The sequence below is a fragment of the Salvelinus fontinalis genome, unplaced genomic scaffold (assembly GCF_029448725.1).
Source record: "Salvelinus fontinalis isolate EN_2023a unplaced genomic scaffold, ASM2944872v1 scaffold_0025, whole genome shotgun sequence".
Classification (NCBI taxonomy): domain Eukaryota; kingdom Metazoa; phylum Chordata; class Actinopteri; order Salmoniformes; family Salmonidae; genus Salvelinus; species Salvelinus fontinalis.
The window spans coordinates 449,382-474,790 of record NW_026600234.1 but is presented as its reverse complement, the minus strand read 5'-3'; the positions used below and the strand labels follow the sequence as shown (position 1 = coordinate 474,790).

General features: G+C 43.3%; 1 protein-coding gene across 5 annotated transcripts in view; it reads left to right on the top strand.

The window, feature by feature from the left end:
* LOC129842243 (lipoma-preferred partner homolog) overlaps positions 1 to 25,409 on the top strand; it is a 650,654-nt gene that overhangs the window by 332,810 nt on the left and 292,435 nt on the right. For all 5 annotated transcript variants that reach the window (XM_055910714.1, XM_055910711.1, XM_055910715.1 and 2 more), the window contains 4 exons: positions 20,620 to 20,904; positions 22,514 to 22,600; positions 22,845 to 22,956; positions 23,253 to 23,518. In XM_055910714.1, the coding sequence (XP_055766689.1) occupies positions 20,620 to 20,904; positions 22,514 to 22,600; positions 22,845 to 22,956; positions 23,253 to 23,518 (750 nt within the window). The remainder of the gene's footprint in view (positions 1 to 20,619; positions 20,905 to 22,513; positions 22,601 to 22,844; positions 22,957 to 23,252; positions 23,519 to 25,409) is intronic.

Genomic DNA, 25,409 nt, shown 5'->3' with positions numbered 1-25,409 from the left:
TCTCTTCTCCTCTCCTCACAAGTACCCCTCTCCTCTCCCTCTCTTCTCCTCTCCTCACGAGTACCCCTCTCCTCTCCCTCTCTTCTCCTCACGAGTACCCCTCTCCCTCTCCCCCTCTTCTCCTCTCCCTCTCTTCTCCTCTCCTCACGAGTACCCCTCTCTTCTCCTCACGAGTACCCCTCTCCCTCTCCCCCTCTTCTCCTCTCCCTCTCTTCTCCTCTCCTCACGAGTACCCCTCTCCCTCTCCTCTCCCTCTCTTCTCCTCTCCTCACGAGTACCCCTCTCCTCTCCCTCTCTTCTCCTCTCCTCACGAGTACCCCTCTCCTCTCCCTCTCTTCTCCTCTCCTCACGAGTACCCCTCTCCTCTCCCTCTCTTCTCCTCTCCTCACGAGTACCCCTCTCCTCTCCCTCTCTTCTCCTCTCGTCACGAGTACCCCTCTCCTCTCCCTCTCTTCTCCTCTCCTCACGAGTACCCCTCTCATCTCCCTCTCTTCTCCTCTCCTCACGAGTACCCCTCTCCTCTCCCTCTCTTCTCCTCTCCTCACGAGTACCCCTCTCCTCTCCCTCTCTTCTCCTCTCCTCACGAGTACCCCTCTCCTCTCCCTCTCTTCTCCTCTCCTCACGAGTACCCCTCTCCTCTCGAGTACCCCTCTCCTCTCGAGTACCCCTCTCCTCTCCCTCTCTTCACAAGTTCTCCTCTCTCTCCTTTCGCAGTGTGCCAGCCGTGGATGTAAGCCTCTCAGTCAGTCAGCTTGAGGGGATCAATCTATATGCTTCAGGTGATCAGGGCAGGGCAAGCAGATCTCAATACTGAACCGATCAATACTGGTATGTTGTCTTGTGGTCACTCATGTTGTCAAGGATGATGTTATTCTGTGTGTGTGTGTGTGTCCATTCCAGGGAATAGATATTGAAATGTCCGTCACGCAATGGGCCACCGTGGTTCTGAACGGTATCAACAAAATATTAATTCTGGTAAATGTTACGGCCAATCCAGAGACAGGTCAAATGTCAAATGTATTTTTTTTTTTTTTTTTTTTTTCATTTTGTCTCTGCCAATGTCAGCTGGCAGTATTCAGTGCCAGCTTCTCTCTGCCCCAGCCCTCCGCAGCCGGGTGAGACAGTGGTTATGTCCCAAATGCAACCCTCTACCCTATGTAGTGCACTAATAGAGTTCCATTTGGGAGGTAGCCAGTAGCCTGGCAACCTGGCCTTGTTAAGTCCTCTTAAAAGGTCACGGCCACGGGCATATCTTTTCTGCTATGGATTTTTTTGTCTTCGGGCAGTGTGTGTGTGTGTGCCTGTGCCTGTGCCCGTGCGTGTGTGTGTGATGTTATTAAACAAGAGGTCGTTCTCATACGTCAGTCATTACGGGCCGACAGACGACAACACTGTGGCGTTTAACCCGTTATCTCTGTTACGTCTTCCCTCTATTGTTTCTCTGTGTGTTTGGTGTAAACGCGCTGAGTCGGGGTAGCAACATATATGTTAGCTGTAGCGGTTAGCGTTGCGTTAACTGTTTGGAGCAACAGAGATGTTAGCGGTTAGCATAGTGTTAACTGTTTGGAGCAACATATATGTTAGCGGTTAGCATAGTGTTAACTGTGTTGTCGCAACAGAGATGTTAGTGGTTAGCATCGTGTTAACTGTGTGGAGCAACATATATGTTAGCGGTTAGCATAGTGTTAAGTGTTTGGAGCGACAGAGATATTAGCGGTTAGCATAGTGTTAACTGTTTGGAGCAACAGAGATGTTAGTGGTTAGCATAGTGTTAACTGTTTGGAGCAACAGAGATGTTAGTGGTTAGCATATTGTTAACTGTTTGGAGCAGCAGAGATGTTAGTGGTTAGCGGTTAGCATAGTGTTAACTGTTTGGAGCAACAGACATGTTAGTGGTTAGCATCGTGTTAACTGTGGAGCAACATATGTTAGCTGTTAGCGGTTAGCATATTGTTAACTGTTTGCAGCAACAGAGATGGTGGTTAGCATAGTGTTAACTGTGTGGAGCAACAGAGATGTTAGCGGTTAGCATAGTGTTAACTGTGTGGAGCAACATAGATGTTAGCTGTTAGCGATTAGCATTGTGTTAACTGTTTGGAGCAACAGAGATGTTAGCGGTTAGCATAGTGTTAACTGTGTGGAGCAACAGAGATGTTAGCGGTTAGCATAGTGTTAACTGTTTGCAGCAACAGAGATGTTAGTGGTTAGCATCGTGTTAACTGTGTGGAGCAACAGAGATGTTAGCGGTTAGCATAGTGTTAACTGTGTGGAGCAACATAGATGTTAGCTGTTAGCGATTAGCATTGTGTTAACTGTTTGGAGCAACAGAGATGTTAGCGGTTAGCATAGTGTTAACTGTGTGGAGCAACAGAGATGTTAGCGGTTAGCATAGTGTTAACTGTTTGCAGCAACAGAGATGTTAGTGGTTAGCATCGTGTTAACTGTGTGGACCAACAGAGATGTTAGCGGTTAGCATTAGCGCTGCCAGAGACAGCGATAGCCCCAGGATCCAGCTGACCTTAAGGTCAATCAAGCAGCAGGTTGTGAGTTTTGACAGGGACAGCCAACTGGAGAGAGGAGCATTGCCCCGGGGTCTCCATGTGTCCTGTCGATGTTTGTTAGGCTAATAAACTGTACACTATCAGCCTCCTGTCTCTTATTAACAGGGCCAGCCAATGAGGGAAGCTGGGACTGTCATTGGAACCTGCCTCTTTACGTCCTCCCAGCAACAATGCTAAAAGGGTTACCGTCAAGCGTTGTCATCGCACATTATCCCCCTGCACTGCATCTAAAACACACACACACACACACCACTAACACATATACACACCGTTCTGAGAGAAGAGGATCAGCAATCTCTGGGTCTGATGATATTGACATTAGCGAGGGACATTTTAAACTGGATGTGACATCTGTGATCAGGAGGGTGAGCAGGAGGGTGAGCAGGAGGGTGGGTGTGTGTGTTTGAGGGGTGCAGAGGCCTGTCTGTCTAGGTCTGTCTGTCTGTCTCTCTTTCTCTCTCTCTGGGTCTGTCTGTCTGTGTGTCTTTGTCTGTCGCTCTCTGTCTGTCTCTCTTTGTCTCTCTGTCTGTATCTCTCTCTGTCTCTCTCTGTCTGTTTGTCTTTCTGTCTCTGTCTGTATATATACACATACATACACTACCGTTCAGAAGTTTGGACACACCTACTCATTCAAGGGTTTTTCTTAATTTTTTACTGTTTTCTACATTGTAGAATAATAGTGAATACATCAACACTATGAAATAACACATATGGAATCATGTAGTAACCCTTTTTTTTTATCAAAATATTTGCCAGCCTTTGCCTTGATGACTGTTTTGCACACTCTTGGCATTCTCTCAACCAGTTTCATGAGGTAGTCACCTGGAATGCATTTCAATTAACAGGTATGCCTTTTTTAAATGTATTGTTTAAAACTTTTATTCAACTAGGCAAGTTATAATTCTTAAGTTAATTTGTGGAATTTCTTTCCTTAATGTGTTTGAGCCAATCAGTTGTGTTGTGACAAGGTAGGGGTGGTATACAGAAGATAGCCCTATTTGGTAAAATACCAAGTCCATATTATGGCAAGAACAGCTCAAATAAGCAAAGAGAAACAACAGTCCATCATTACTTTAAGACATGAAGGTCAGTCAATACGGAAAATGTCAAGAACTTTGAAAGTTCAAGTGTAGTCACAAAAACCATCAATCGCTATGATGAAACTGGCTCTCATGAGGACCGCCACAGGAAAGGAAGTCCCAGAGTTACCTCTGCTGCAGAGGATAACTGCACCTCAGATTGCAGCTCAAATAAATGCTTCACAGAGTTCAAGTAACAGACACATCTCAACATCAACTGTTGAGAGGAGACTGTGTGAATCAGGCCTTCGTGGTTGAATTGCTGCAAAGAAACCATTACTAAAGGACACCAATAAGAAGAGACTTGCTTGGGCCAAGAAATACGAGCAATAAACATTAGACCAGTGGAAATGTGTCCTTTGGTCCGGAGTCCAAATTGGCGATTTTTGGTTCCAACCGCCGTGTCTTTGGGAGATGCGGTGTGGGTGAATGGATGATCTCCGCATGTGTATTTCCCATCGTAAAGCATGGAGGAGGAGGTGTGATGGTGTGGGGGTGCTTTGCTGGTAACACTGTTGGTGATTTATTTAGAATTCAAGGCACACTTAACCAGCATGGCTACCACCACATTCTGCAGCGATACGCCATCCCATCTGGTTTGGGCTTAGTGGGACTCTCATTTGTTTTTCAACAGAACAATAACCCAACTCACCTCCAGGCTATTTTACCAAGAAGGAGAGAGACGGATTGCTCCATCAGATGACCTGGCCTCCACAATCCCTGACCTCAACCAAATTGAGATAGTTTGGGAAGATTCGGTCAGCAGATTGAAGGAAAAGCAGCCAACAAGTGTCCAGCATATGTGGGAACTCCTTCAAGACTGTTGGAAAAACATTCCAGGTGAAGCTGGTTGAGAGAATGCCAAGAGTGTGCAAAGCTATCATCAAGGCATAGGGTGGCTATTTGAAGAATCTCAAATATAACATATATTTTGATTTAACACTGTTTTGGTTACTATATGATTCCATATGTGCTATTTCATAGTTTTGATGTCTTCGCTATTATTTTACAATGCAGAAAATATAATAAAATAAAGAAAAACCCTTGAATGAGTTGGTGTTTGACTGGCACTGTACATACTGTATTTATCTCTCTCTCTTACCGTAAAATGGTTACTATACATACTGTATTTATCTCTCTCTCTTACCGTAAAATGGTTACTATACATACTGTATTTATCTCTCTCTCTCTTACCGTAAAATGGTTACTATACATACTGTATTTCTCTCTCTCTTACCGTAAAATGGTTACTATACATACTGTATTTATCTCTCTCTCTCTTACCGTAAAATGGTTACTGTACATACTGTATTTATATCTCTCTCTTACCGTAAAATGCTTACTAAACAATGCAGAGAAAAATAAAAATGATTGAAAAGTAACAATAAAAATTTGAATAAATGGACAATGAGTATTGATAACATGGCTATATACACAGAGTACCAGTACTGAGTAGATGTACAGGGGTATGAGGTAATACCATGGCTATATACACAGGGTACCAGTCCTGAGCAGATGTACAGGGGTATGAGGTAATACCATGGTTATATACACAGGGTACCAGTACTGAGCAGATGTGCAGGGGTATGAGGTAATACCATGGCTATATACACAGGGTAATTGAGGTAGATATCAAAGTTTATTTGTCACGTGCGCCAAATACAACAGGTGTAGACCTTACAGTGAAATGCTAACTTACAGGCTCTAACCAATAGTGCAAAAAAATGTATTAGAAATAAGTACATATATTTGGGGATAAAGTGACTATTCAACAGGATAGATAATAAACAGTAGCAGCAGTGTATGGGATGAGTTAAAGTCAGTGCATAAAGGGTCAATGCAAGATAGTTAAATAGTTAACCAAATAGTTACCCGGACTAACTATTCAGCACCGCTTGGTATAGATGTTAGGGAGCTCGGCCCCAGTGATGTACTGGGCCGTACACACTACCCTTCGTAGCGCCTTGTGGTGGGATTCCAAGCAGTTGCAATACCAGGCGGCGATGCAGCCAGTCAAGATGCTCTCGATGGTGCAGCTGTAGAACTTGTTGAGGTTCTAAGGGCCCGTTACAAATCTTGTCAGCGTCCTGATAGGAAATACTATTTGTGCCCTTTTTTACGACTATGTTTGGACCATAACAGGTCCTTAGTTGACACCGAGGAACTTGAAGCTCTCGACCCGCTCCACTACAACCCTGCCGATGTGAATGGGGGGCGTGCTCCTCCCTCCGTTTCCTGTAGCCCACGATCAGCTCCTTTGTCAAAAGTTAAATTTGAGAGAGAGGTTGCTGTCCTGGCACCACACTGCCAGGTCTCTGACTTTGAATATCCCTTTAAGCATGTTGAAGTTCTTAATTACACTTTGGATGGTGTATCAATCCACCCAGTCACTACAAAGACACAGGCGTCCTTCCTAACTCAGTTGCCGGAGAGGATGGAAACCGCTCAGGGATTTCACCATGAGGCATATGGTGACTTTAACACAATTAGAGTTGAATGGCTGTGATAGGAGAAAACTGAGGATGGATCAACAACATAGTAGTTACTCCACCAATACTAACCTAAACAACAGAGTGAAAAGTAGGAAGCCTTTACAGAATAAAAACATTCCAAAACATGTATCCTGTTTGTAATTAGGCAATAAAGTAAAACTGCCAAAAATGTGGACAAAAAATGTAATTCATGTCCTGAATACAAAGCGTTATGTAAAGCAACAGAATAGAGCCGTTCAGCAGGACAGTAACCTAAAACAAGGCCAAATCTACACTGAATGTTCCTAAGTGGCCGAGTTACAGTTCTCACTTAAATTAGCTTGACAATCTATGGCAAAACTTGATAATGGTTGTCTAGCAATGATCAAAAACCAACTTCACAGAGCTTGAATACTTTTTTACAATAATAATATGCAAATATTGTACAATCCAGGTGTGTAAAGCTCTTAGAGTTACCCAGAAAGACTCACAGCTGTAATCACCGTCAAAGGTGATTCTAACGTGTATTGACTCAGGGGTGTGAATACTTATGTAAATAAGATATTTCTGTATTTCAATATCAATGAATTTGCACCAAAAAAAATTTATAATAATGTTTTCACCTTGTTATTATGGGGTATTGTGTGTAGATGGATGGGTGAGGAAAAAAATATAGAAATTGAATCCATGTTAAATTCAGGCTCTAACACAAACAAATGTGGAATAAGTCAAAGGGTATGAATACTTTAAGGCACTGCAGGTATTACTGACTGGGTCAGGGAGAGGTTGAACATGTCTGGGAGGACACTTGCTAGCTTGTCAGCGCATTCTCTGGGTACACGTCCTGGTAATCTGTCTGGCCCTGCAGCCTTCCTCTCCATGGTACAGCTGTAGAACCTTCTAAGGGTCCATGACTAATCTCTTCAGTCCCTAGAGGGGAAGGAGGGACTCAGGAAAAGGTTGAAAATGTCAGTGAAGACACTTGCCAGCTTGTCAGCGCATGCTCTGAGTACATTAGCTAGACTGTAGATCTGGCATATAGTAGAGAGGCTGTATTATATCACACAGTAGAGAGGCTGTATTATATCACACAGTAGAGAGGCTGTATTATATCACACAGTAGAGAGGCTGTATTATATCACACAGTAGAGAGGCTGTATTATATCACACAGTAGAGAGGCTGTATTATATCACACAGTAGAGAGGCTGTATTATATCACACAGTAGAGAGGCTGTATTATATCACACAGTAGAGAGGCTGTATTATATCACACAGTAGAGAGGCTGTATTATATCACACAGTAGAGAGGCTGTATTATATCACACAGTAGAGAGGCTGTATTATATCACACAGTAGAGAGGCTGTATTATATCACACAGTAGAGAGGCTGTATTATATCACACAGTAGAGAGGCTGTATTATATCACACAGTAGAGAGGCTGTATTATATCACACAGTAGAGAGGCTGTATTATATCACACAGTAGAGAGGCTGTATTATATCACACAGTAGAGAGGCTGTATTATATCACACAGTAGAGAGGCTGTATTATATCACACAGTAGAGAGGCTGTATTATATCACAGAGGCGGTTTGAAACAAGGAAAATGGGACATTTAATTGGTTAGATTCTAGAATTTCAGAGAACATGATGTTTATTATACAGTTGCCCTGAAAAGGGAATTTGAGTTGCATCAGTGAATAACACACACACACACACACACACACACACACACACTATTACAATATTACATCATGCTTGCAATATTACATATTTGAGTTCTGAAATCTAGCTTTTCAGAGGGTTACGTAAGTACAAAAGCAGAGAGAGGGGAAACATGAAACCGTGATTCAACTGAGATATCACCATGCTCTCTGGAGACTTATAAGAAAAAAAACACATAAATGTTCAGTGAACATCATTCAGAGATTCTGTTAGAGCTCTGGTTAAAATCATTCATGTGTTTATGTTACATAGTAGTATAGGCAATCACACAACACAGAGGAAGGTTGTCAATGGAACCACAATCAGCATCCGTTCTTCCTTCTCCATGAAGCCAGTTTACTTTTCTCCCTCTTGTTATTATTTTAAGCGTTTAACTTTTTTTTGTAGAACGACTGTGAGAAGGTCACTTCTGGTGATTTCTTTCTTTTTATTTGTTTTTTTTTTAAAGACCTTCTACTCTAAAATGTATGAAATTGTAATTATGTTGACGCCATCTGAAATATAAATGAACTGTGTGACACTGCACGGAAGGGCACCGCTGCTAAATTAATATAGGGGAAACACTGGGTGTGTGTGTGTGTGTGTCCATGTGAGAACGGTGTGTTGTGGTATGTTCTGACTGAAAATGATACCACATCACAGTAAATGGAACGAGAGATATAACATGAAACGCTCGTCAGATGCCAATTCATTCTGTGTGACTTGCCTTCTCAAAGGAAGTGCATTTGAGTGACGCTGTCCCAGAGGCGTACACACTTGGTGTTTTAAAGGGTCTGGGGTCTAACTAAAATATCGCCAGGTGTGTTCTCTTTCCAAAATACATTTTTATATTATAACCTGACCCGTTATCTGACACACTGCAACACCATGTACACAAATAAATGTCTCATTTGATGGATTGTATTAAGTAATAAGAACTACCCCTCAACAAATACACATTCATAAATCACATATGATGTTCAATAGAAGTCAGATATATTTGACAGTATATATTAACCTGTCAGTATGGTACCAGTCAGATATTAACCTGTCAGTATGGTACCAGTCAGATATAAACCAGTCAGTATGGTACCAGTCAGATATAAACCAGTCAGTATGGTACCAGTCAGATATAAACCAGTCAGTATGGTACCAGTCAGATATTAACCAGTCAGATATTAACCAGTCAGTATGGTACCAGTCAGATATAAACCAGTCAGTATGGTACCAGTCAGATATAAACCAGTCAGATATAAACCAGTCAGATATAAACCAGTCAGATATAAACCAGTCAGATATAAACCAATCAGATATTAACCAGTCAGATATTAACCAGTCAGATATTAACCAGTCAGATATTAACCAGTCAGATATTAACCAGTCAGATATAAACCAGTCAGATATAAAACCAGTCAGATATAAAACCAGTCAGATATAAAACCAGTCAGATATAAACCAGTCAGTATGACACCAGTCAGTATGACACCAGTCAGATATAAACCAGTCAGATATTAACCAGTCAGATATTAACCACGGGTCTTATATATATATATATATATCAATAAAAATACCCCATAAAGAAGACATCCTCCTCCCTCATGTGGTACCCTTCCTGCATGCTCATCCTGACATGACCCTCCAGCATGACAATGCCACCAGCCATGCTGCTCGTTCTGTGCGTGATTTCCTGCAAGACAGGAATGTCAGTGTTCTGCCATGGGCAGCGAAGAGCCCGGATCTCAATCCCATTGAGCACGTCTGGGACCTGTTGGATCGGAGGGTGAGGGCTAGGGCCATTCCCCCCAGAAATGTCCGGGAACTTGCAGGTGCCTTGGTGGAAAAGTGGGGTAACATCTCACAGCAAGAACTGGCAAATCTGGTGCAGTCCATGAGGAGGAGATGCACTGCAGTACTTAATGCAGCTGGTGGCCACACCAGATACTGACAGTTACTTTTGATTTTGACCCCCCCCCCCCCCCTTTGTTCAGGGACACATTATTCAATTTCGGTTAGTCACATGTCTGTGGAACTTGTTCAGTTTATGTCTCAGTTGTTGAATCATGTTATGTTCATACAAATATTTACACATGTTAAGTTTGCTGAAAATAAACGTAGTTGACAGTGAGGACGTTTCTTTTTTTTGCTGAGTTTATTTATATATTTTATTATATATAATTCCTTTATTTATATTCAGCTCTGAAATGTAAAAAAGTCTTACTTGATTGCAGGCCTGTGCTTCGTTCCTCATCGGGACAGGGCGGCAGGTAGCCTAGTGGTTAGATCTTTGAACTAGTAACCGAAAGGTTGCTAGATTGAATTTTATTTATGAACTACTAAATCTAAATAGTGACTCTTCTTATACTACCACTATCAATTTTGTTTAATTTTTTATTAATTAATTGTATTATTTAATCATTTAGTAGAGCATAATTGTTCTGTCACTTGAAGTAGAAATAGAGAGTGGGGGTTGAAAACTGAGCCAGTTAGACAGGGGCAAGGAGTTTCTCTCTCATATACCTCGTTTTAATGCAAGTTATCTGCAAATGTGAGAGGGTTCAAAACAGCTAGAGGTCTCGCCACATTTTGCAGAGGAGATATCTTTAATCATATTTAATGTGCCTTATCGGGAAACTATTTTTAAGTGTGAGCGTGCTGATACCCTTCGCATTATGACTGGTTCGTGCCGGGGCCAAGGAGAGGAAATAGGAAAGGGATTGTTTTAGTGTGACGCGTAGAAGGGAGATAGTCACATTCCGTTGGAGCCTAGCGCTTGTTTCTGACTTGTTGTTGCTACAGACAGACACTGAGTTGGAGAAGAGATTAGAGAGTATTTATGTGTTTCTGTCTGAAAAGGGACCCTATTTCCTTTTATAGTGCACTATATTTGACTAGAGCCCTGATCAGAAGTAGTGCACTATATTTGACTAGAGTCCTGATCAGAAGTAGTGCACTATGTAGGAAATAGGGTCCTTTTTGAAATGCAGATTGTGTGTTAAACTTCTTCCCTTCATTACATTTTACATTTGAGTCATGTAGCAGACACTCTTATCCAGAGCGACTTCCACGAGCAATTACGGGTAAGTGCCTTGCTCAAGGGCTAATTGGCAGATGTTTTCACCTCGTCAGCTAGGGGAGTTTGAACCAGCAACCTTTCACTAAGTTACCTGCCACCCCTTCATGACCACATGTGTTGTGTAATGGTGCAGTAGGTTAACATTCAGCGGCCCAGTGGACACTCACTTAGACTTCACCTTAGCTTGACCCTGGAGAAGAGGAGGGAGGTGGAGAGGTAGAGGTAACAGCCTCAGCGTGACCTTAGAGAAGGAGAGGGGCAGGTGGTTGGCGGGAATAGCCAAGGTCATAGAGAAGTTGAAATAGACACGCACAAAGACCTCAGCCAATCTCGAGCCACGGCCAACCCCGAGCCACGGCCAATCCCGAGCCACGGCCTGTTCACCCTGCTACCATCTCATATATATTATATATATAGCTCTACATACACACAGTACCAGTCAACAGTTTTGACAAACCTGTTAATTCCTGTCACGAACGTCGTCAGGGAAATTACTGGACCAAGGTGCAGCGTGGTCAGCGTACATTTGTCGCCAGCAAAACAAGAAACACCCAAAAAAACGAGCGTGCCGCTGACTAGGGCTATACAGGCCACTAACAAAGACAACTACCCACAACTAAGGAGGCGAAACAGGCTGCCTAAGTATGATTCCCAATCAGAGACAACGATAGACAGCTGCCTCTGATTGGGAACCACACTCGGCCGAACACACAGAAATACAAAACATAGAATGCCCACCCCACATCACACCCTGACCTCACCAAATAGAGCAATAAAACGTCTCTCTAAGGTCAGGGCGTGATAATTCCAGGGTTTTTCTTTATTTTTACTGTTTTCTACATTGTAGATAATAATAGTGAAGACGTCAGAACTATGAAATAACACATATGGAATCATGTAGTAACCAAAAAAGTGTTAAACAAATCAAAATATATTTTAATATTTGAGATTCTTCAAAGTAGCCACCCTTTGCCTTTGATGACAGCTTTGCACACTCTTAGCATTCTCTCAACCAGCTTCACCTGGAATGCTTTTCCAACAGTATTGAAGGAGTTTCCACAGCTTTGCACAGTCTTAGGTGTGTCCAAACTGTTAACTTGTTGACAGCTACATGTTTTATGTATTCACTAAAGAGGATGCTCCTCCTCTTCCTCCTCGGAGGAGGAGCCTGCGCTGTACCCATTGCTGTAGAATACCTTTCTAATGCCTGGGAATCTGCATTATATCCCCCGTGACTGAAATTCACACGTTAACAACAGTCACAGCCAGCTTCTCAAATGATGTCCTATTCCCCGTCGAAAAGTAATGCACTATATAGGGAATAGGGTGCCATTTGGGCCTAAAGTAGTGCACTATATAGGGAATAGGGTACCATTTGGGTCTAAAGTAGTGCACTATATATGGAATAGGGTGCCATTTGGGCCTAAAGTAGTGCACTATATAGGGAATAGGGTGCCATTTGGGCCTAAAGTAGTGCACTTTATAGGGAATATGGTGCCATTTGTGACATGACTAAATAAAAACCATTGACCTGCCATGTAATGGATGGGAGTCCATAAAGATCTTTTTGCAGTATCTTTTTGATGCTGACGGCTGAGATCTCCCGCTGTGTGTCTCTGTGGATACTGACTGAACCAACGTTGTCTCCACGTCATTTAAACAATACAATTCAATCAAAATGGAAAACTGATTGGATTTGCAGAAAGTCATCAACGTAAGGCAATTTCATATCCCCCCCCCCCCCCCCCCGACCTAAATCTAATGACATGGGGACATTTTCTGTTGATCACGTTGAATTGACGTAAGTTGACAACTCAACCAATTTTAAATCAAAACTAGACGTTGAAATGACGTCTGTGCCCAGTGGGAGAGCCCTTGTGCTGGTCTCCCTCCCTCCCTCCCTCCCTCCCAGCCCTACACAGGCAGGTATTTTAAGCCCTACCCATGCCCGTAAAGGTTCAAACCCCTTAATACCCAGGACTGATTGCTTCTGTCAAACTGAAGGCCCTGCCTGAACCCTAAAACAGAAATAACTTCCTCCGTTAGCTGTTCCTCTCTGTCTGTCTGTCCCTCGCCCCCCTGCTCTGCTCACACTGCATGCGCTCTGCGTATGGCACTGCTTGTGTAGGTATCCGTAGCAACGCCTCTGCTTGCCGTCCTGCTTATTGGTGAGACCGAGAGCAAAGCAGTTTTCGTCACTCTAAACTTCGACAAAATTCATGGGACGTTGTTTTTTTTGTTGGTAAAGCTATCTTTCCTGTGGACTCGGACAATGTTCTGGTTTTATATTTGATGAGATTACTAAATGATAGGTACTGTGCAGCAGAGCACAAGTAAATGGCGCAGCTTCAAAATGTTGATGAGCAATTTAGTGATACCTGATCCTTATCCGTACTCTAGTTATTGATGAAAAAACAAGCTCTAGCTGGCCCTAACCTGATGTATAATGTCAGGTTCGGTCAGGTAGCAGAGCTCTACTCTCTCTCTCTCTCTCTCTCTCTCGCGCCCTCTCCTATATCCTCTCTCTCTCTCCTCTATCCTCTCTCTCTCTCGCGCTCTCTCTCTTCTGTCTCTGTCTCTGTCTCTGTCTCTGTCTCTGTCTCTCTCTCTCTGTCTCTGTCTCTGTCTCTATCTCTGTCTCTGTCTCTGTCTCTGTCTCTGTCTCTGTCTCTGTCTCTGTCTCTGTCTCTGTCTCTGTCTCTCTCTCTCTCTCTCTCTCTCTGTCTCTGTCTCTGTCTCTGTCTCTCTCTCTCTCTCTCTCTCTCTCTCCGTCTCTGTCTCTGTCTCTGTCTCTCTGTTATATGAATCATACTAGTTCACTTCAGTGCAATGGATGTGGCATACACACACTGCTGTCCACACTGCCCTGGGAGAAAAACACATGGAGAGATGAGGAGATAGAAAGGGGATATCTGTAGAGATAGTATCATGTTAAAGAGGATATCTGTAGAGATAGTATCATGTTAAAGAGGATATCTGTAGAGATAGTATCATGTTAAAGGATATCTGTAGAGATAGTATCATATTAAAGGATATCTGTAGAGATTTTATCATATTAAAGATGATATCTGTAGAGATAGTATCATGTTAAAGAGGATATCTGTAGAGATAGTATCCTGTTAAAGAGGATACCTGTAGAGATAGTATCATATTAAAGGATATCTGTAGAGATAGTATCATGTTAAAGGATATCTGTAGAGATAGTATCATGTTAAAGGATATCTGTAGAGATAGTATCATGTTAAAGAGGATATCTGTAGAGATAGTATCATGTTAAAGGATATCTGTAGAGATAGTATCATATTAAAGGATATCTGTAGAGATAGTATCATGTTAAAGGATATCTGTAGAGATAGTATCATGTTAAAGAGGATATCTGTAGAGATAGTATCATGTTAAAGGATATCTGTAGAGATAGTATCATATTAAAGGATATCTGTAGAGATAGTATCATGTTAAAGGATATCTGTAGAGATAGTATCATGTTAAAGGATATCTGTAGAGATAGTATCATGTTAAAGGATACCTGTAGAGATAGTATCATATTAAAGAGGATGACTGGCTGCGAATGCTAATTGAATTGTTTTATTTCTGCCTTTTCTATTCCAGACGTTCTGAAATTCACTAAAGCATCCCGTGTATGTAACTTTAGTCTTTCACTTTTCAATGAAAAGAATAGGAATAGGGTTCCATAGGGCTCTGGTCTAAAGTAGTGCACTATATAGGGAATAGGGTGCCATAGGGCTCTGGTCTAAAGTAGTGCACTATATAGGGAATAGGGTGCCATAGGGCTCTGGTCTAAAGCAGTGCACTATATAGGGAATAGGGTTCCATAGGGCTCTGGTCTAAAGTAGTGCACTATATAGGGAATAGGGTTCCATAGGGCTCTGGTCTAAAGTAGTGCACTATATAGGGAATAGGGTTCCATAGGGCTCTGGTCTAAAGTAGTGCACTATATAGGGAATAGGGTTCCATAGGGCTCTGGTCTAAAGTAGTGCACTATATAGGGAATAGGGTTCCATAGGGCTCTGGTCTTCGGTTTAGTTGCTAATTAGCTGAAATGCTAAAGTTGTCCGTGATAAGATTCAAACCTTTGGATTGCTAGACGTTATACGCCCACCCCGACCTACTACCCTACTTTCGTTTTTACCTTCAGTAACCATCTGTCTCATGTAACCATACCAACTGGAACACATCACACTAATTTCACTGTCCCGAATTTTCATGTATTATGTTACGTTTCGTCTATGAGACCAGGCTGGGTGAATCTAGGTTAAAGCTATGATCCCTTATTGATGTCACTTGTTACAGTGTAGATGAAGGGTAGGAGTCAGGAGTCCTTGGGACAGTTGAGACATGGATTGTGTATGTGTGCCATTCAGAGGGTGAATGAGCCAGACACAAGATTTAAGTGCCTTTGAAGGGGGTGTGGTAGTAGGTGCCAGGCACTCCAGTTTGTGTCAAGACCTGCAACGCTGCTGGGTTTTTCACGCTCAACACTTTCCTGTGTGTATCAAGAACGGTCCACCACCCAACGGACATCCAGCCAACTTGACACAACTGTGGGAAGGATTGGAGTCAACATGGACCAGCATCCCTGTGGAACACTTTCGACACCTTGTAGAGTCCATGACCTGACGAATTGAGACTATTCTGAGGGCAAAAGGAGGAGAGGAGGGGGGGTAGAACTCAATTAGGAAGGTGTTCCCAATATTTGGTATACTGAGTGTATAACTTAAGACAGCGAAGACACAGATACCTTTTTAATATGTGTTACATAAAGTATAACTTCCAGACAAGAACAGTTGATTGACGTTTTATTTAGGCCAGTAATTATAGTGATGTTGTGTCTGCGGTATGATTAGATTAGTTTGAATGTCTGGACATCATAACCTAGTGTCCTCATGTTTTATGAGAACAGCTGCACTTCAGGGTTTTCGTGTTTCAGACTAGTTTTATTTATTTTTTTAAATCATTCTTTACACGTGACCGTGCTTGATGTTATTTTTTTTTACGTGTTCCACTGTAGAACGAATACTTCTTCTACAGATTGTATCCTGTTCCCAGTTTCATCACCTCATAAAACAATTGAATGTTTTGAATGGTTCTCCCGGGTGACGCAGTGGTCTAGGGCACTGCATCGCAGTGCTAGCTGCGCCACCAGAGTCTCTGGGTTCGCGCCCAGGCTCTGTCGCAGCCGGCCGCAACCGGGAGGTCTGTGGGGCGACGCACAATTGGCATAGCGTCGTCCGGGTTAGGGAGGGTTTGGCCGGTAGGGATATCCTTGTCTCAGTATGTAAAAATGTAATAAAATGTATGCACTCTACTGTAAGTCGCTCTGGATAAGAGCGTCTGCTAAATGACTAAAATGTAAAAATGTAAATGTAACGTTTTCTTTTAATCTACCTGGTGGAACGTTCACCATGACAATGAAATGATTTTGAGAGCTCCCATTTGCGTTTTCCAGTTGAGTCAATGTTAGGTTCAAGGGCCTTGATAGATGAATGGAATAATCTAAGGTATTTAAAAACCATGAAACATTTAAATAAGTGTCATTTTAGTTTCTGAAGGGTGTAATTGAGATGTTGTCTCTCTCTGTTCATCTACAGACAGACACGTTATTAACTAAACATCAGTAGCACTAATCAGTAAAACACAAATCGGGGTGATGTATTTTCACGTGTCCTTTAGGGGTCATTCAACTCCTCTCCCCTCTCCTCCTTTCTTCTCTCATCCTCTCTACTCTCCTCTATTCTCCTCTTCTCTCTTCCTCGCTTCTCTCCTCTCCTCCTCTCCCCTTTCCTCTCCCCTCTTCTCTCTTCCTCTCTTCTCTCCTTTCCTCCTCTCCCCTTTCCTCTCCCCTCTACTCTCTCCTCCTCTCGTCTCCCCTCTCCTCTCGTCTCCTCCTCTCTACTCTCCTCTCCTCTCGTCTCCTCTCCCCCTCCTCCTCCCCTCTCTCCTCGTCTCCTCTCCCTTCTCTCCTCTACTCTCCTCTCCTCTCCTCTACCCTCTCTCTTCTCCTATCCTCCTCTCTTCTCTCCTCTCCTCCTCTGTACTCTCCTCTTCTCTTCTCTCGTCTAATTTTCCTCCTCTCTACTCTCCTCTCGTCTCCTCTACCCTCTCCTCTCCTTCTCTCTCGTCTCCTCTCCTCTCCCTTCTCTCCTCTATTCTCCTCCTCTCTACTCTCCTCTCGTCTCCTCTACCCTCCCTCTTCTCCTATCCTCCTCTCTTCTCTCCTCTCTCCTCTCCTCCTCTGTACTCTCCTCTTCTCTCCTCTCTCCTCTCGTCTAATTTTCCTCCTCTCTACTCTCCTCTTGTATCCTCTTCCCTCCTCTCCTTCTCTCTCGTCTCCTCTCCTCCTCTCTACTCTCCTCTCCTCACCTCCTCTATACTCTCCTTTCGTCTCCTCTCCCCTCTCCTCCTCTCTACTCTCCTCTCATCTCGTTTCTCCCCTCTTCTCTCCTCTCCTCTGTACTCTCCTCTTGTCTCCTCCCTCCTCTCGTCTCTTTTTTCCTTTTCTCTACTCTCGTCTCCTCTATCCTCTCCTCTCATCTCCTCTCCACTCCTGTCCCCTCTCCTCTGTTTGGCCCTTGCTCCTCCATTTCTATGGAGTTGGGTTAGATACATTTTATTTGACATGTTAGAAATGTATCTCCGTTATTTATGGAGAGTCTACTGTCTCTTATCTGAATGTCCACACAGCTGTAGGCAGAATTGTAGTCAAGATGGGTCAGCATCCGTGTGGAACGCTTTCGACACCTTCTAGAGTCCATACCCTGACAAATTGAGGCGGTTCTGAGGGACAAAAAGGGTGGAACTCAATATTAGGAAGGTGTACTTCATGTTTGGTACAATGTGTTGTGTTGTCACCTACTTTCATGACCAACATCGTCTCTGGTTTTGATACAGGACGAAACATGTAACACTGCAGCAACATTGATTCTCTGGTCTGCCCACCCTCGAGCACCAACCTAGTACACCATCCAAGGTTAATGACAAAAAAAAACATTTTTAGGTTGGCTGACTATCTGACACTGTTCATTTCAACGCTGGTTGTAGATCACTGTGTTTAGTTGTGTTTGAATCTGACATGAAATCGGAAAAAAACACTCGATTGACTCAAATGGAAGGCACTGCAAATCACCACGCCCATATTGTAGGGTGTAGATACAGTCTATGTTCAGGCCCTCTCATTCTAGTATAATACTGTACAGTCTATGTTCAGGCCTTCTCATTCTAGTATGATACTGTACAGTCTATGTTCAGGCCTTCTCATTCTAGTATAATACTGTACAGTCTATGTTCAGGCCTTCTCATTCTAGTATAATACTGTACAGTCTATGTTCAGGCCTTCTCATTCTAGTATAATACTGTACAGTCTATGTTCAGGCCCTCTCATTCTAGTATGATAGATACAGTCTATGTTTAGGTCCTCTCATTCTAGTATAATACTGTACAGTCTATGTTCAGGCCTTCTCATTCTAGTATGATACTGTACAGTCTATGTTCAGGCCTCATTCTAGTATAATACTGTACAGTCTATGTTCAGGCCTTCTCATTCTAGTATGATACTGTACAGTCTATGTTCAGGCCTCATTCTAGTATAATACTGTACAGTCTATGTTCAGGCCTTCTCATTCTAGTATAATACTGTACAGTCTATGTTCAGGCCTTCTCATTCTAGTATAATACTGTACAGTCTATGTTCAGGCCTTCTCATTCTAGTATAATACTGTACAGTCTATGTTCAGGCCTTCTCATTCTAGTATAATACTGTACAGTCTATGTTCAGGCCTTCTCATTCTAGTATAATACTGTACAGTCTATGTTCAGGCCTTCTCATTCTAGTATAATACTGTACAGTCTATGTTCAGGCCTTCTAATTCTAGTATGATACTGTACAGTCTATGTTCAGGCCTTCTCATTCTAGTATGATATATACAGTCTATGTTCAGGCCCTCTCATTCTAGTATGATACTGTACAGTCTATGTTCAGGCCTTCTCATTCTAGTATGATACTGTACAGTCTATGTTCAGGCCTTTTCATTCTAGTATAATACTGTACAGTCTATGTTCAGGCCCTCTCATTCTAGTATAATACTGTACAGTCTATGTTTAGGCCTTCTCATTCTAGTATAATACTGTACAGTCTATGTTCAGGCCTTCTCATTCTAGTATGATAGATACAGTCTATGTTCAGGCCTTCTCATTCTAGTATAATACTGTACAGTCTATGTTCAGGCCTTCTCATTCTAGTATAATACTGTACAGTCTATGTTCAGGCCTTTTCATTCTAGTATAATACTGTACAGTCTATGTTCAGGCCCTCTCATTCTAGTATGATACATACAGTCTATGTTCAGGCCTTCTCATTCTAGTATAATACTGTACAGTCTATGTTTAGGCCTTCTCATTCTAGTATAATACTGTACAGTCTATGTTTAGGCCTTCTCATTCTAGTATAATACTGTACAGTCTATGTTTAGGCCTTCTCATTCTATTATGATACATACAGTCTATGTTCAGGCCTTCTCATTCTAGTATAATACTGTACAGTCTATGTTCAGGCCCTCTCATTCTAGTATAATACTGTACAGTCTATGTTTAGGTCCTCTCATTCTAGTATAATACTGTACAGTCTATGTTTAGGTCCTCTCATTCTAGTATGATACTGTACAGTCTATGTTTAGGGCCTCTCATTCTAGTATAATACTGTTCAGTCTATGTTCAGGCCCTCTCATTCTAGTATGACAGATACAGTCTATGTTCAGGCCTTCTCATTCTAGTATAATACTGTACAGTCTATGTTTAGGTCCTCTCATTCTAGTATAAACTAGAATAATGTAATGGTACCAGGACAGTATTAACCCTAGTTTATGGATAGAGGGAGGCGACCAGGATAGTATTAACCCTAGTTTATGGATGGAGGGAGGCGACCAGGACAGTATTAACCCTAGTTTATGGATGGAGGGATGGGACCAGGACAGTATTAACCCTAGTTTATGGATGGAGGGAGGCGACCAGGACAGTATTAACCCTAGTTTATGGATGGAGGGAGGCGACCAGGACAGTATTAACCCTAGTTTATGGATGGAGGGAGGCGACCAGGATACTCATGTATTACCCTAGTTTAGGGGTTAAAGTAGTGCAGTACCCTATGTTACCTGGTTTAAAGTAGTACACTACCCTATGGGCCCTGGTCTATAGTAGTACACTACCTCTATGGTACATGGTCTATAGTACTACACTACCCCTATAGTACCTGATCTATAGTAGTGCACTACCCTATGGTACCTTGTCTATAGTACTACACTACCCCTATGGTACCTGGTCTATAGTAGTGCACTACATAAGGAAAAGGGTACAATTTGAGACACATTCCTAGATAACCTGGAGATGCATATGGAGGAAGCAGGCAGGGTAGTTGCTTGACTGAGTCATAGTATCGTCCAGATACTGCTCCTCCTTTTAACAGACATTCGTCACAGCACTGCTAAGTGACTGGGCGATATGCAGAACACGTCTTCAGCGTGTAAAAGCTAAATCATCTGTGCTCTCTGAGTTATTATTAAGATCAAAAGATTTTGATAAGATAGGAAGAATAACTTTAAAAAAAATTGTGTTGCGGGAACATTTGTGACTGGAGAGAGACAAGACAGTGATGTTGTGATATTTAAAATCTGTGTTCTGAGGATTTAAAACTCTTACTGTTATCATTTTGTTTTTACAGAACTCTGCGACTCTTCCATCTGTGACCAGTCCCAATGCTCCGGTCACCGGCTACAAGCGTATGGTCATCCCGACTCAGCCTCCTCTGACAGCCACTAAGAAGTCCACTCCCAAGGCTGGGGCCCCAGGTGGAACACTGCCCCGACCCCAGGCAGAGCACTCCTCCTCCGCACCCACCTCCTCTGCCTCCCCAGTGGCCAGGCCTCAGTTCCATACGTTGCCTCAGCCAGTCCCAGCCACCTACGCCACAGCCTCCACCCACAGCCAGCCCACCTTCAATGTACAGGTACACAATCCTGGCTGGTACCTATATACCCTGTTGTTGTGCCCTTGAGCAAGGAACTGCACTGAAAGGGATACATCAGGATTTTGTCAATGAGGCTCTTTTATCTACTTCCCCAGAGTCAGATGAACTCGCAGATACCATTTTGAATGTCTCTGTGTCCAGTATGAAGGAAGCTAGACGTAGTTTCTCGAGCCAATGCTAACTAGTGTTAACGTAATGAATGCAAGTCTATGGGTACCTGCTAGCAGTAGCACAATGACTGGAAGTCTATGGGTATCTGCTAGCGTTAGCACAATGACTGGAAGTCTATGGGTATCTGCTAGCATTAGCACAATGACTGGAAGTCTATGGGTATCTGCTAGCGTTAGCACAATGACTGGAAGTCTATGGGTATCTGCTAGCGTTAGCACAATGACTGGAAGTCTATGGGTATCTGCTAGCGTTAGCACAATGACTGGAAGTCTGTAGGTATCTGCTAGCGTTACCACAATGACTGGAAGTCTATGGGTATCTGCTAGCGTTAGCACAATGACTGGAAGTCTATGGGTATCTGCTAGCGTTAGCACAATGACTGGAAGTCTATGGGTATCTGCCAGCGTTAGCACAATGACTGGAAGTCTATGGGTATCTGCTTGCATTAGCACAATGACTGGAAGTCTATAGGTATCTGCTAGCGTTAGCACAATGACTGGAAGTCTGTAGGTATCTGCTAGCGTTAGCACAATGACTGGAAGTCTATGGGTATCTGCTAGCGTTAGCACAATGACTGGAAGTCTATGGGTATCTGCTAGCGTTAGCACAATGACTGGAAGTCTATGGGTATCTGCCAGCATTAGCACAATGACTGGAAGTCTATGGGTATCTGCTAGCATTAGCACAATGACTGGAAGTCTATGGGTATCTGCTAGCATGTTAGATAAAGGGCCTCTGCCAAAATCCCCAAGTATTTCCTCTTAAACTGCTCCAATGGGCGCTGATCATTTCCTTTAACCTGTGTGTGTGTGTGTGTGTGTGTGTGTGTGTGTGTGTGTGTGTGTGTGTGTGTGTGTGTGTGTGTGTGTGTGTGTGTGTGCTCATGGGGGTTGGTAAAAAGACACATACCAACTCTATCCCAAATGGCACCCTATTCCCTTTGTAGTGCACTACTTTTCACCAGGGCCCTATTTCCTTTGTAGTGCCCTACTTTTCACCAGGGCCCTATTCCCTTTGTAGTGCACTACTTTTCACCAGGGACCTATTCCCTATGTAGTGCATTACTTTTCACCAGGGCCCTATTCCCTTTGTAGTGCACTACTTTTCACCAGGGCCCTATTCCCTTTGTAGTACACTATTTTTCACCAGGGCCATATTCCCTTTGTAGTACACTACTTTTCACCAGGGCCCTATTTCCTTTGTAGTGCCCTACTTTTCACCAGGGCCCTATTCCCTTTGTAGTGCACTACTTTTCACCAGAGCCCTACTCCCTTTGTAGTGCCCTACTTTTCACCAGGGCCCTATTCCTTTTGTAGTGCACTACTTTTCACCAGATATGTGGAATAGGTTGCTATTTGAGACAGAACCAGTGCCTCTGTGACCACTGACAATCAAGTCATCATCTTCTTCTCTCCAGGTGAGGTCTGCCCAACCCGGGCCCCAGCACCAGTCCCCAGGACCCCCCCAGCAGTTTGCCCAGCAGCCTATCCGGAGCCCAGCCCAGGTCCAGGCCACGCCTTCTTGGTGTTCTTCTTCTTCTTGTTACATTAAAAACAGGGGAATTCCACTCTTTGTTCGTGTTTGTTGATGTTTATGCTTTATTATAGACAGCTAAGGAAACAGATCGGGACATAGAATGGGAGGAGACAAAGTAGGGAAGAGAGGAAGGGATTGAACCCTGGTCTTCGATGGGGAAGGAGATCTGTTAGAGTTTGGAGTGTTAACCATTTGAGCACATCTCTTCACAGGTCCAGTACATGTCTGCTCAGCCACGAGGCCCTGACTTGGCCTACGGGCCTCCTCAGCCAGGCTTCGCCCCTCAGCCAGACTTCGCCCCTCAGCCAGGCTCTGCACCACAAGGTGTCTAATCTACTTTTTCACTCAACATTAACACACACTGCCCATTTGCATATCTATCTAATATTATCTAATATTACTTGACAACCTGTTTCCAATACCTTTTAAATGTATTTAGAAACTAGTAAAATGCACCAAACAAGTTTTTTTCTGGTGTTTGTTAAAACGAAGACAAGTAGAATCAATTTTTATTGTTTACAATTAAATTTGTGCTAAAAATGTCATATGTTATTGGTGTAAATACTGTATTTGTCAACACATCTTGAACATGTACATGGCGTATGTGGTTGGGTTCCCAGAGCAGGCCTACCCTGGCCCAGGAGGGTACGGGAGAGAACCAGGAAACACCTGGAGTCCCCAGCCTAGCTATGCTGCTGCTCCTACCCAGCAGGCCTACCCTGGCCCAGGAGGGTACGGGGGAGAACCAGGAAACACCTGGAGACCCCAGCCTAGCTATGCTGCTGCTCCTAGCCAGCAGGGCTACCCACAACCTGTCCCTAAGAAGACCTACATCACAGACCCTCCTGCCAGCCTGGCTCCTCCTGCACACCTCGCCCCACAGAAGGTAAGAACCGAGCCCTGTGGCTTTATACCCTGGGATGGACATGTAGGATATTGGTTACTGGCCCGCGGAGCTGGTAGACAGTGATTCTTGTTAGTAAGTGTAAAATCCGGGTCAATAATCTGTGCCTATCGCAGGGCCATGTCTGAGGGCAAAGTTGAGTGATATTTATTACAGATACATGGCCCTCGGGTTGAACATAACACATACATGTTACAGTGGTAAGACCTCCTCACAGAGACACCTTCATACATGTTACAGTGGTAAGACCTCCTCACAGAGACACCTTCATACATGTTACAGTGGTAAGACCTCCTCACAGAGACACCTTCATACATGTTACAGTGGTAAGACCTCCTCACAGAGACACCTTCATACATGTTACAGTGGTAAGACCTCCTCACAGAGACACCTTCATACATGTTACAGTGGTAAGACCTCCTCACAGAGACACCTTCATACATGTTACAGTGGTAAGACCTCCTCACAGAGACACCTTCATACATGTTACAGTGGTAAGACCTCCTCACAGAGACACCTTCATACATGTTACAGTGGTAAGACCTCCTCACAGAGACACCTTCATACATGTTACAGTGGTAAGACCTCCTCACAGAGACACCTTCATACATGTTACAGTGGTAAGACCTCCTCACAGAGACACCTTCATACATGTTACAGTGGTAAGACCTCCTCACAGAGACACCTTCATACATGTTACAGTGGTAAGACCTCCTCACAGAGACACCTTCATACATGTTACAGTGGTAAGACCTCCTCACAGAGACACCTTCATACATGTTACAGTGGTAAGACCTCCTCACAGAGACACCTTCATACATGTTACAGTGATAAGACCTCCTCACAGAGACACCTTCATACATGTTACAGTGGTAAGACCTCCTCACAGAGACACCTTCATACATGTTACAGTGGTAAGACCTCCTCACAGAGACACCTTCATACATGTTACAGTGGTAAGACCTCCTCACAGAGACACCTTCATACATGTTACAGTGGGAAGACCTCCTCACAGAGACACCTTCATACATGTTACAGTGGGAAGACCTCCTCACAGAGACACCTTCATACATGTTACAGTGGTAAGACCTCCTCACAGAGACACCTTCATACATGTTACAGTGGAAAGACCTCCTCACAGAGACACCTTCATACATGTTACAGTGGTAAGACCTCCTCACAGAGACACCTTCATACATGTTACAGTGGGAAGACCTCCTCACAGAGACACCTTCATACATGTTACAGTGGTAAGACCTCCTCACAGAGACACCTTCATACATGTTACAGTGGTAAGACCTCCTCACAGAGACACCTTCATACATGTTACAGTGGTAAGACCTCCTCACAGAGACACCTTCATACATGTTACAGTGGTAAGACCTCCTCACAGAGACACCTTCATACATGTTACAGTGGTAAGACCTCCTCACAGAGACACCTTCATACATGTTACAGTGGTAAGACCTCCTCACAGAGACACCTTCATACATGTTACAGTGCTAAGACCTCCTCACAGAGACACCTTCATACATGTTACAGTGGTAAGACCTCCTCACAGAGACACCTTCATACATGTTACAGTGGGAAGACCTCCTCACAGAGACACCTTCATACATGTTACAGTGGGAAGACCTCCTTGCGGCTTTGAAGCCGTATCAAACAAATGCAACAAAATAAAAATAGTTGTGACATATGGAAAATCATCTTTATAGGGGGGCGCTGTTTTTACTTTGGGAAAAATCGTGCCCAATTTAAACGGCCTCGTACTCTATTCTAGATCATACAATATGCATATTATTATTACTATTGGATAGAAAACACTCTCAAGTTTCTAAAACTGTTTGAATTATATCTGTGAGTAAAACAGAAC